The 12,746-nt window shown below is 45.4% G+C and overlaps 1 protein-coding gene across 1 annotated transcript in view; it reads right to left on the bottom strand.

The window, feature by feature from the left end:
• The window catches only part of SCAPER (S-phase cyclin A associated protein in the ER), a 960,370-nt gene that overhangs the window by 143,058 nt on the left and 804,566 nt on the right, over nucleotides 1–12,746 (bottom strand). The window contains 1 exon segment of the mRNA XM_030187331.1: nucleotides 1,347–1,496. Coding sequence (XP_030043191.1) covers nucleotides 1,347–1,496 — 150 coding nt within the window.

Below are 12,746 nucleotides of genomic sequence, written 5' to 3'. Positions count from 1 at the left end.
AAAAAAGGTTTGGACAAGTTCCTGGAGAAAAAGTTCATAGTCTGTAATTGAGATGGACATGGGGGAAGCCACTGCTTGCCTCGGGACTGGTAACATGGAATGTTGCTGCTAATTGGGTTTCTGCCAGGTACTTGTGACCTGGATTGGCCACTGTTGGAAGCAGGATACTGGGCTAGAATGACCTGGTAAAAATGAATCATTTACTTTCCCAAAAAGGACAAAGAGGACTAGGGGACGTGCCATGAACTTACTAAGTAGTATATTTTAAACAAATCAGAAAAATGTTTGTTGAGCCAGTATGGCTATTTTTATGTCCTTAAGCCTGTGTGGGTGGCACAGGGTTTCGGAGCTCTTACACCTTTGGTGTTTCTCTATGTTCCCTGAGTGTTGTCTAACTCTTCTTGAACAGGTTAAGGATAAGTCCCTGGGTAGGTGTAATATCTCCTGATTCTTAAGGTGGTAGGCACTCACCAGCTCTACTGTCTCCAGAAATCCCTTCCACATTTAGGACTCTCAGAAGTCAGCAGCTTCACTGTTCTTTGCTTGAATGAGGTTCAGGATCCAATCTCTCCATATCCAGACCTTCTTCCTTAGGATACATGGGGCCTCAGAAGGGCAGCTGTGAGTCAGGCTGACTTCCCTCCATCAGTTCACTTAACATGGGAACAGTTCTATCCTTCCTTATTTGTTCCAGGGGACTGCTGGTGGTAAAGCCGGCAAACCCTCTGCTTTATTTCTGCGTTTTCTTTCCCTTAGTCTCTAGGGTAGGGGACTAAGGCTCTGGTGGGCTCCTGAGTGGGGCTTCCTCTTCATGCTCCTCCTATCTAGATACCTCTTAGGGGGAAGAAAGACTAGGTTCCTTCCTCATATTCTTATACTTCAAAAGCTCAATCTCAGATGCTATTGGACCATAGTTTCAGAATAGACCTATTATATAGTTTAATTGGCACCTTTCTCTGGAGCAGGGAGCCAGAATGCTCCTCCTGCAACTAACAAGAAGGTACATCTGGGGTCCTGCTACATATATTTTCTTAACTAGATTATAAGCTCTATGGAGGAGGGATGATCTCACTTATATTTGTCTGTACAGAACAGCATAGGCCAGGTACATTTTTTTTTAGAAATTATTATTAATACTGTAATAGTAGTTGTAGAGTTTCAGGGAGTCTATGCTATGAATAATAATAATGATTATGAAATTATAGTGCTATTCCCTTTAGTACTTAAATAACAGTCCAAGTTCACAGCTATTCTTTAACCAACAGATCTCATTTTTCCTAATGCTTACTGTAATGACAAACAGTTTACATAGTTTACAATTGTTAACGGACTCTGCTTTGTCTTACCTGATTATCCAGGTTGTTTACAGTGAAGTATCCAACACAAATAATGATTTCATGCAGCAAATCTTCACAGTTGTATTGGGCACTGTACCACAACAAAGAGCTGATAATGTGTCGGAAGGCCAAGGAAAGTCCCTCTGCACCTACAACAGTCTGAGATGAAACAACAGTGATAAAACTCCAAATTGAAAACTGTTTACCCGTTTTGCCATAATTTCTTACTACTAAAGTAAACCTAAATAAAACACTTTCAGGTCAATATTCAAATACCAAGGTCAGCGTTTGTTTTAAATGCTGGTCGTGGCATTTGAATTGTCCATGTATATTCAGCACCATTATAAGAACATAAGAATTGCCATACTGACTCAGACCAAAGATCCATCTAGCCCAGTATCCTGTTTCCAACAGTGGCCAATCCAGGTTACAAGCACCTGGCAGGATCCAAAAATGTTGCAAGATTCCATGCTGCTTACCCCCAGGTTTACTTTAATAAATGGTTTATGGACTTTCCTGCCATGAATTTGTCAAAATCTTTTTTTATGCTAACTGTATTTACCACTTCCTACAGCAACACATGAACAAACATTTTTCTGATTTGTTTTAAATACACTACTTAGTAACTTCACGGTGCGTCCCCTAGTCTTTGTCCTTTTTGGAAAAGTAAATGATTCACTTTTACCAGTTCCATTCCACTCAGGATTTTAGATATATATTTCCCTTCGGCTATCTCTTCCCCAAACTGAAGAGTCCTAACTTTCCCTATATATGAGTTATTCTAATCCCATAATCATTTTGGTCACCTTTCTCTGTACCTTTTCTAATTCCGCTATATCTTGTTTGAGATGTGGCAACTAGGACTGCAAACAATATGCAAGGTGCAGAGGAGCAATTGTGTGAGACAGATGCATTTTGATATTTTTTGGTTTATTCTGTATTCTTTTCTAACATTTTGTTTGCTTTCTGACTGCTGCTGCATACTAAGCAGAGTCCTTTCCTTGGCGGTGACTCCTAACGTGGAACTTAGCTACTTGACCACCCAACACTATTCTGTTTCCCTTTACACAAGGAATTTCTATCCACAAAGATTCCACACTGCAGTCTCTTTCCTGCATAATATTTACTAAGTTTAACTCAATGCCCTCTTTAACACGGAGTGCCACCCCTTCTCCAATTTGATGCATCCTATCACTGCAATATAATTACTACTACTACTATTTAGCATTTCTATAACGCTACAAAGCGTACGCAGCGCTGCACAAACATGGAAGAAAGACAGTCCCTGCTCAAAGAGCTTACAATCTAGTAGACAAAAAATAAAGCAAACAAATCAATTAATGTGTAGAGGAAAGAGGAGAGGAGGGTAGGTGGAGGCGAGTGGATACAAGTGGTTACGAGTCAAAAGCAATGTTAAAGAGGTGGGCTTTCAATCTAGATTTAAAGATGGTCAAGGATCTAGGAACGCCCATGACTCAGCCCTATCTGGCATTATCGAGAGTAAGTGCTGCATTTTAATAATGATTTTGCTTAAGGGGTTTTACTCTGTAGTTGCTTATGGGTCCTGGCCTTAAAAAAGCTTTAAAAAGATTTTATATAACCAGAAGGGAAACATAATGATTGATAAAAATATACCATTTTATTATGAATTCAGGTGTTATCTAAAGCTAGAGTAAAGCATACACAGGAATTTAACACTGAAGGCTGAAATAAAGGCCTAATAAATGGTTCAGTTTAGATGTATTAATATATAGACTCAACTAAACCTTTAGGTATCCTTTTTACTAAGGCTCGCTAGCATTTTTAGCACACGATAAAAATAAGCATGTGCTAAACGCTAAAGACGCCCATATATTCCTATGGGCGTCTCTAGCGTTTAGTGCATGCTAATCATTAGCATGCACTAGAAATGCTACCATGTTTTTGTAAAAGACCCCCTTAGTTAGACGGCTACCCCTGATTAATGCTGTACTTTTTCACAATTATTATAGAAAAAACAGATATTCCTGTGCAAATAAAAAATTTCTATGAAATCCTTTTATAAAAGTGAAACTTTCTTTCCAACACTTCCGTTCTCATTACCAAAGCACATAGACTTGCAAAGTTATGTGGCGGGGCATAATCGAACGCGAACGCCCATCTCCATGGGTGTCTATGTCCAAGAACGGGTACGTGAAGGGGCGGGACAGACCGTATTTTCGAAAAAAATGGGCGCCCATCTTTTTTTTCGATAATACGGTTTGTGCCGGGCAAATGCATCGGATATGTGCGGATTTGAGCTGGGCGGTTTCGCTTTTCAGCGATAATGGAAACCGAAGGCGCCCAGCTCAAAAACGAACAAATCCAAGGCATTGGGTCATGGGAGGGGCCAGGATTCGTAGTGCACTGGTCCTCCTCACATGCCAGGACACCAACTGGGCACCCTAGGGGGCACTTGGAAGAAGTAAAAAAAAAAAAAAAAGTTAAATACCTCCCAAGTCCATAGCTCCCTTCCCTTGGGTGCTGAGCCCCCCCAAATCCCCCCAAAACCCACTGCCCACAACTCTACACCATTACCATAGCACTTATGGCTGAAGGGGGGCACCTAGATGTGGGTACAGGGGGTTTTGGAGGGCTCAACATTAACCACCACAAGTGTAACAGGTAGGGGGGTGGGCCTGGGTCCACCTGACTGAAGTCCACTGCACCCACTAACAACTGCTCCAGGGACCTGCATACTGCTGTCATGGAGCTGGGTATGGCATTTGAGGTTGGCATACAGGCTGGCAAAAAAAGTTGTTAAAGTTGTTTTTTTTTTTGGTGGGAGGGGGTTAGTGACCACTGGGGGAGTCAGGGGTGGTCATTCCCGATTCCCTCCGGTGGTCATCTGGTCATTTAGGGCACTTTTTTGGGACTTGTTCGTGGAAAAAAAGGGTCCAAAAAAGTGACCTAAATTCTCGCTAAAAACAGCCATTTTTTTTTGATCATCAGCCGAAGGCGCCCATCTCTGCTCGGCCAATAAACACGCCCCAGTCTCGCCTTCACCAAGCCTCCGACAGGCCCCGTCATCTTTGTTCGTTCCCGCGACAGAGTGTAGTTGCAGGCGCCTAAAATCGGCTTTCGATTATACCGATTTGGGTGCCTTTGTGAGATAGGCGCCCATCTCCCGATTTGGGTTGAAATGTGGGCGCCCATCACTTTCGAAAATAAGGCTGCTAGTAACCTATATAACTTTGCAAGTCTATGTGCTTTGAAAATGGGCCTCCTTATGTATGCTTTAGGTTTTACATATGGGTGCAAACAAATGCCAGTGTGATTCAGAAGCTCTGGAAACTGTTGCTGGAGGATGTGGTAAATGCAGTAGGCATATAGCTGAGTTAAAAAAATACATTCGTACAAGTTTCTGGAGGAAGAGTCTATATACCCATTATTAACTAGGTAGACTTGGGAAAATCCACTTCTTATCCCTGGGTATAAGCAGTATGGAATCTATCTACTTTTTGGGATCCTGCCAGATGCTTGTGACATGGATTGGCCACTGTTGGAAACTGTTCAGCTTGATGGACATTTGGTCTGACCCAGTAGTGCAGGTCTTATGCTATTTTCTAACCACAGTATGATATGAAGCACATGCTTCATCTTTGGAAAATATTTTTCAGACTGAAAGTAGGAAATTAGATAGCTTAGAACAGATTTAATATGGATTAAACATCTTTGCTTTTTCAAATATCTTTGTTGAAACATTTCTAATACTTTTCTGCAGAATCTGAAGATTAGTTTATAAGCAATAACAAAATATACTTTATTACTCGGTGCATCTGGGCATGTTCTAGCAGAAAGTGTAGCTTTTGTCTGGTTTTTCTCTGATCTACAAATGATTTTTTTCAAAGGGGAAACAATCTTTAGTACCCGCTGAATAAAAATTCTGTTCTTATTAATATCATATGGGCTATAATTTGAAAAGATCAATAAAAATGTGCAAAAGTTAGATATCATTAAAACTTCAGCAGAAAGTCTTTTCTGAGTGGAGAATGGCTGCAATATCCAGAGATGTAGGAGAGCTAGATTTTATCTGTGCAGCCTACAGCCTCTATTTAATAAACATGTCAAACAGACAGAGCGACATGAGGTCAAAGGGGGAAAACTGCAAGCAAAGGAATGAAAATGACAGCCTCCTGACTATAACGAGATGGGAGAGCCAGCCTGTGGGAAAATGTCTCATCAAACACTGTTTAAGTGATACTACAGTCCCCATGGTTGTGGACTCAATTTCCATATAATGGTCCATGACCCGAATGAGGCTTTACAAATTGAGGACAGAATTCTTATTCCTCTAGCTTACAAAAGAAAAAAAAATCAGCACAGAGACTAATACATAGTGAAGCTAATTGTAATGTTATTATTGGAAATAATATTTTTTGACTCTTAGCATGTTGCAAAGGTGATGGCTCCTAAGCAGAGTGTCCCAGGGCAAGGGAAACGGCTACCATTGCAAGCATAATCCCTGCTGGCAAGGTCCAAAGGGAAACTGGTAGAAAAAATGAACAGTGAAATTGCTTATCTGTAATTAGGATTCTCTAATAACAGCAGCTCAGTGGATTTAGACATATAGGTCATGTGAATCTGCCTCATGCTAAGTACCTTATTTTAGTCCAGCCACTACAATGACTGGACTAAAACAAGTTGGAAGTAGATATAAAAGAGGGGAAAAGTCCCTGGATACTTGTGAATGACAGCTCATAGCACCAGATCACTGCCCTGATTCTAACTGAGCTCAAAGCTTAAAGGAGTAAGGGGAAACTGATGGATAGATAAATGAACCCCTGCATCAGACCATTCCAAGCTGAGGGCTGGAATCCCAAATGGGGCCACAAAACCCACGTTTCGGGTTGTGAACTAAGTGGGCTTTCTATGGGTGCCTCATTTTTCTGCATCTTTGGAGGGGGGGCACACAATTTTATTTGGCCATGATTATGGTATCACTGTAAAAAAAAAAAAAGAAAAGATTGATAACCACTATTCTACCCCGACTGTGGACCAACAGATCAGTTTAATGTTGGGGCTTCCATAATTGAAACAATCATAGCATAAACCCTACTAAATTTGGACACAAACAAAATATATTGTTAGTTGAAAAGAAAAGACTATTCATGTAAAGGACCAGGGCCGGTCTTAGCAAGTGCGGGGCCCTATGCAGACCAATTTGATTGGGCCCCACCCTAGCCCTGCCCCCACCTAACTCCGCCCCCACCCTAGCTCCAGTACCCCTCCCTCTGAGTTCCTGGGCTGCTCCCTCTGAGCTCCAAGGCCCCCAGCTCCAGGGCTTCCCCCCCTGGGCTCCCAGCTCCAAGGCCCCCCCTCCCACCAGGTCATTTTTTAACACCTCCTCCAAAATCCAGTACTAGGTATGCCGAGAATACAAAACACTCTAGGACCTATTGAGCAATTCTACCATACCATAAGCAGTCATTTCTACAAATCACACAAAGAAAAGGAAAACATCTTAAAACACTAGTGAGCACTAGAACATCAATTCACCTATTGTAAAATGAAACCTGACAGAATAGTACAGATCGTCGATCCTGCACAGTCAATGCCAACTGAAAGCCATGTCTTTTTCACAAACACAGATACACCCTAATCCACTATAGAATAAGTAGTAATATTTAAACTTTCTATTTAGACAAAAATTAAACTGAACCCCCAAGATGCCAGACTCTGCATACAATTCAACACTACAGAAACAGAAAATGACCCCTAGTACTGTGCAAAATATAAAGACAGCAGATGTAAATTTGAAAAAACTAACAAATACCAATCACCACTTTACAAATTAACAAATAGAAATAAAACAAATACAGAAAATAAAATAATCCCATTTTATTGGACTAATACATTTGGCTTCCAGAGGCCAAAATCTCCTTCCTCAGGTCAATACAGTATAGTGCTGTTACAGTATCCTATCCTGACCTGAGGAAGGGGGTTTTCTTCTCTGAAAGTTAAGTCGAAATGTATTAAAATTAGTCCAATAAAAAGATTACCTTATTTACATGTTCTATTTATAAACATTTATTAACACAGCTACAATACTATATCCTAAAGCAAAAAAATAAAAATATATATTTTATTTACAGTTTGTTGTCTCTGGTTTCTGCTTTCCTCATCTTCTTTTCACTGTGTTCCTTCCATCCAGCATCTGTCATCCAGTGTCTGCCCTCTCTGCTGTCCCCTCCATCCAATGTCTGCCCTCTCTGCTGTCCCCTCCATCCAATGTCTGCCCTCTCTCCCTGCCCCTTCCATCCACATCTGCCCTCTATCTCTGCCCCTTCCATGATCCATCCACCATCTGCCCCTGTCTGCCCTCTCTCTCTCTCCCCCATCCATTCACTGTCTGCCCTTTCTCTCTGCCCCTTCAATCCACAATTTGACCTCCCTCTCCCATCCATCCGGGGTTTGCCCTCCCTCTCGCTACCCCATCCAGGATCTGCCCCTCTCTCCGCCCCTTTTTCAGTCCCCAGTTCCAGCCCCACTATCCCACCAGTCCCCCATTTCAGCCCCAGCCCTTTTCTCCCACCAGTCCCGAGCTTCAGCCCCCCAGCCACTTCTCCCTATCCCGTTTTCAGCCTCCAGTCCCAGTACTAGCCCCCTTATCCCACCTACCCTCCTTTTCAGCCCCCAGTTCCAGCCCCCTTCATCCACATGCCTTGTATTAGGGCCCCCTTTTCAGAACCATTCTCCCACCTGACCCACGCATGCCCCATTTTCCCACCAGCCCCAGGCATGGCCCCCATTTTCCCATATGGCCACTTCTCAGACCCCAGTGCCTGCCCCCTTCTTCCATCCGAGAAGCCCCTCCCCAGTCCCCTTCTCCCATCCAAGAACCCCAGTCCCCTCCCCACCCGTCCCCTTTAACCATCCAAGAACCCCCCTCCCCACCCCCTTCTCCCATCCGTGAACCCCCTCCCCACCTCGGTCCCCTTCTCCCATCCAAGAACCCAGTCCCCTCCCCACCCGTCCCCTTCTCACATCCGAGAACTCCCTCCTCAGTCCCCTTCTCCCATCCAAGAACCCCAGTCCCCTTTAACCATCCAAGAACCCCCTCCCCACCCCCTTCTCCCATCCGTGAACCCCCTCCCCACCTCGGTCCCCTTCTCCCATCCAAGAACCCCAGTCCCCTCCCCACACGTCCCCTTTAACCATCCAAGAACCACCTCCCCACCCCCTTCTCCCATCCGTGAACCCCCTCCCCACCTCAGCTTTAGAAATGTTAAGTAGTAATCTCCTTCCCATTTGAGAACCCCCTCCCCACCCTTCCCCCCACCTGAGAACCCCCACCCTACACACCCTTCTCCCATTTCAGCCCCCCCCCCCCAACCTACCTACTAGCTTTGTTCTCCGGTCCCCACCACCCTCACTGGCTTTAAAAAAAGAATTTGGAAGCGCCAGAGGGACAGGCAGCACCTCGTGTCTGCCCTCCCTGCTACTAAAAATGTCTTCGACGTCATCATTGGGCCTTCTCACATTGAGTCCCGCCCACCCTCGCGGTAATTGGAAGTTACCTCAGAGAAGGGCGGGACTCAATGTGAGAAGGCCCAATGACGACGTCGAAGACATTTTTAGTAGCAGGGAGGGCAGACACGAGGCGCTGCCTGTCCCTCTGGCGCTTCCACAGTCTTTTTTTAAAGGTAGGACAGGGTGGGACCGGAACCGGCTCCAAAACGTTTTTCCCATTGAGCCTCTTGAGACGCTTGGGTCCGTTTCTTCATACGAAGACACAGACTACAAACTGCTGGGCTGTGGTTGGGCCCAAGGCACTGGATACACCAAGCATGGGTATCGGTACCTCAGATGGTCCGGTTGCACCGAGTACAACGTTTGAAGCTGCTGGGTGTCTTCAATGACATGGAAGAAAACACAGCCTCGGCGAAATCAAACGATGCGATTGTGCAAAAAAGGAATGGGCACAAAAAGGGGAGAACCTGACAGAGCGACCTAAAGGTCGGCTGCGAGAAAAAGAAAGGAAACTTTAAAATGGCCAAAAAAAAAAAAAAAAAGACTAAGAAAGTACGGGGAAACTAATAATTTATTATTTTTTGAGATATGTTAAACAAATAAACGAAAGAAAAAGAAAGCGAACAAGGATCGCTGAAGAAGTCTTCGTCCTGGGCCGAATGGAACGAAGCGAAAAAACGACTAAGGAGACATGCTCGTGCTGCAGGCGGGAAGCCGTTTGCACATGTGCAGTCTATCCTGCTCGCGCGACAGAATGTTCCCGAAAATCTTCATTTTTGCTGGCAAAATTTTTCTTCCGGTTCCTGGCCCGCCGTGGACAACGACGACCAATTGTGAGAACAAGCAGCCTGCTTGTCCTCGGAGAAAATCATGCTTTCTAGGATTTTAGAACAGTCTGTTCTAAATAATTCACAATCTTTTTCGGAGTGGAGGAGTAGCCTAGTGATTAGTGCAGTGAACTTTGATCCTGGGGGAACTGAGTTCAATTCCCACTGCAGCTCCTTGTGACTTGGGCAAGACACTTAACCCTCCATTGCCCCTGGTACAAAATAAGTACCTGAATATATGTAAACCGCTTTGAATGTAGTTGCAAAAACCTCAGAAAGGCGGTATATCAAGTCCCATTTTCATTTCCCTTTCTTGTTTGGTGCCTTCCTTCCAGTGGAGCATTTTGCCTTCTGTTTGTGACTGAAACAACTCTGATTACTTTCTTTGACTGGGTTCCTAGAGAATTAGGACAAGGCTGTGGAGTGGATGTGGCTTATTTGGATTTCAGAATAGCAGACTCAAATATGCCAAGCCGCATGAGGTTGGACTAGTTTAGAAACTGGTTGAGAGACAGACAACAGAGAGAAAACAGAATTCACTCTGTGGAAAGAAAGATAAGTGGATGGATTTTGGGGTTAATAGGAAAAGGCTTTCTTCTTGCAAATTTAATGAGAAGTGGATTAAGAAAGCCTAAGGAATGGAGGTGTGGTTGGCATTTCATTTGGTTTTTACCCTTTGTAAACTGCCCTTTTCAAAAAGAAAAAATGCCAAACTGGTTTACAGCCAAATTTTAAAAAATACAATAAACATCAATATAATAAAGCACAAATCCCTATCCTAACCTCTGTTTTCTTAAAGTTAGAGCAGAGTTACCTTATAAACTGCAGCTAAAGCGAATGCTACATACCTGTAGAAGGTATTCTCCGAGGACAGCAGGCTGATTGTTCTCACTGATGGGTGACGTCCACGGCAGCCCCTCCAATCGGAAACTTCACTAGCAAAGTCCTTTGCTAGCCCTCGCGCGCCCGCGCGCACCGCGCATGCGCGGCCGTCTTCCCGCCCGAAACCGGCTCGAGCCGGCCAGTCCAGTATGTAGCAAGACAATACACTTCAAGGGAAGACACAACTCCAAAGGGGAGGCGGGCGGGTTGGTGAGAACAATCAGCCTGCTGTCCTCGGAGAATACCTTCTACAGGTATGTAGCATTCGCTTTCTCCGAGGACAAGCAGGCTGCTTGTTCTCACTGATGGGTATCCCTAGCCCCCAGGCTCACTCAAAACAACAACATTGGTCAATTGGGCCTCGCAACGGCGAGGCCATAACTGAGATTGACCTAAAAAATTTACCAACTAACTGAGAGTGTAGCCTGGAACAGAACAAACAGGGCCCTCGGGGGGTGGAGTTGGATCCTAAAGCCCAAACAGGTTCTGAAGAACTGACTGCCCGAACCGACTGTCGCGTCGGGTATCCTGCTGCAGGCAGTAATGGGATGTGAATGTGTGGACAGAAGCCCACGTCGCAGCTTTGCAAATTTCTTCAATGGAGGCTGACTTCAAGTGGGCTACCGACGCAGCCATGGCTCTAACATTATGAGCCGTGACATGACCCTCAAGAGCCAGCCCCGCCTGGGCGTAAGTGAAGGAAATGCAATCTGCTAGCCAATTGGATATGGTGCGTTTCCCTACAGCCACTCCCCTCCTATTGGGATCAAAAGAAACAAACAATTGGGCGGACTGTCTGTGGGGCTGTGTCCGCTCCAGGTAGAAGGCCAATGCTCTCTTGCAGTCCAATGTGTGCAGCTGACGTTCAGCAGGGCAGGAATGAGGACGGGGAAAGAATGTTGGCAAGACAATTGACTGGTTCAGATGGAACTCCGACACGACCTTTGGCAGGAACTTAGGGTGAGTGCGGAGGACTACTCTGTTGTGATGAAATTTAGTGTAAGGGGCCTGGGCTACCAGGGCCTGAAGCTCACTGACTCTACGAGCCGAAGTAACTGCCACCAAGAAAATGACCTTCCAGGTCAAGTACTTCGGATGGCATGAATCCAGTGGCTCAAAAGGAGGTTTCATCAGCTGGGTGAGAACGACATTGAGATCCCATGACACTGTAGGAGGCTTGACAGGGGGCTTTGACAAAAGCAAACCTCTCATGAAGCGAACAACTAAAGGCTGTCCTGAGATCGGCTTACCTTCCACTTGGTAATGGTATGCACTGATTGCACTAAGGTGAACTCTTACGGAGTTGGTCTTCAGACCAGACTCAGACAAGTGCAGAAGGTATTCAAGCAGGGTCTGTGTAGGACAAGAGCGAGGATCTAGGGCCTTGCTGTCACACCAGACGGCAAACCTCCTCCAATGAAAGAAGTAACTTCTCTTGGTGGAGTCTTTCCTGGAAGCAAGCAAGATGCGGGAGACACCCTCTGGCAGACCCAAAGAGGCAAAGTCTACGCCCTCAACATCCAGGCCGTGAGAGCCAGGGACTGGAGGTTGGGATGCAGAAGAGCCCCTTCGTCCTGCGTGATGAGGGTCGGAAAACACTCCAATCTCCACGGTTCTTCGGAGGATAACTCCAGAAGAAGGGGGAACCAGATCTGACGCGGCCAAAAAGGAGCAATCAGAATCATGGTGCCTCGGTCTTGCTTGAGTTTCAACAAAGTCTTCCCCACCAGAGGGATGGGAGGATAAGCATACAGGAGGCCCTCCCCCCAATCCAGGAGGAAGGCATCCGACGCCAGTCTGCCGTGGGCCTGAAGCCTGGAACAGAACTGAGGGACCTTGTGGTTCACTTGAGAGGCGAAGAGATCCACCAGGGGGGTGCCCCACGCCTGGAAGATCTGTCGCACTACACGGGAATTGAGCGACCACTCGTGAGGTTGCATAATCCTGCTCAATCTGTCGGCCAGACTGTTGTTTACGCCTGCCAGATATGTGGCTTGGAGCACCATGCCTTGACGGCGAGCCCAGAGCCACATGCTGACGGCTTCCTGACACAGGGGGCGAGATCCGGTGCCCCCCTGCTTGTTGACATAGTACATGGCAACCTGATTGTCTGTCTGAATTTGGATAATTTGGTGGGACAGCCGATCTCTGAAAGCCTTCAGAGCGTTCCAGATCGCTCGCAACTCCAGAAGGTTGATCTGTAGATCGC

The sequence above is a fragment of the Microcaecilia unicolor genome, chromosome 1 (genome assembly GCF_901765095.1).
Source record: "Microcaecilia unicolor chromosome 1, aMicUni1.1, whole genome shotgun sequence".
In the NCBI taxonomy this organism is placed as follows: Eukaryota; Metazoa; Chordata; class Amphibia; order Gymnophiona; family Siphonopidae; genus Microcaecilia; species Microcaecilia unicolor.
Note: the sequence above shows the minus strand (reverse complement) of the source record. Positions and strands in the feature narration are given on the sequence as shown.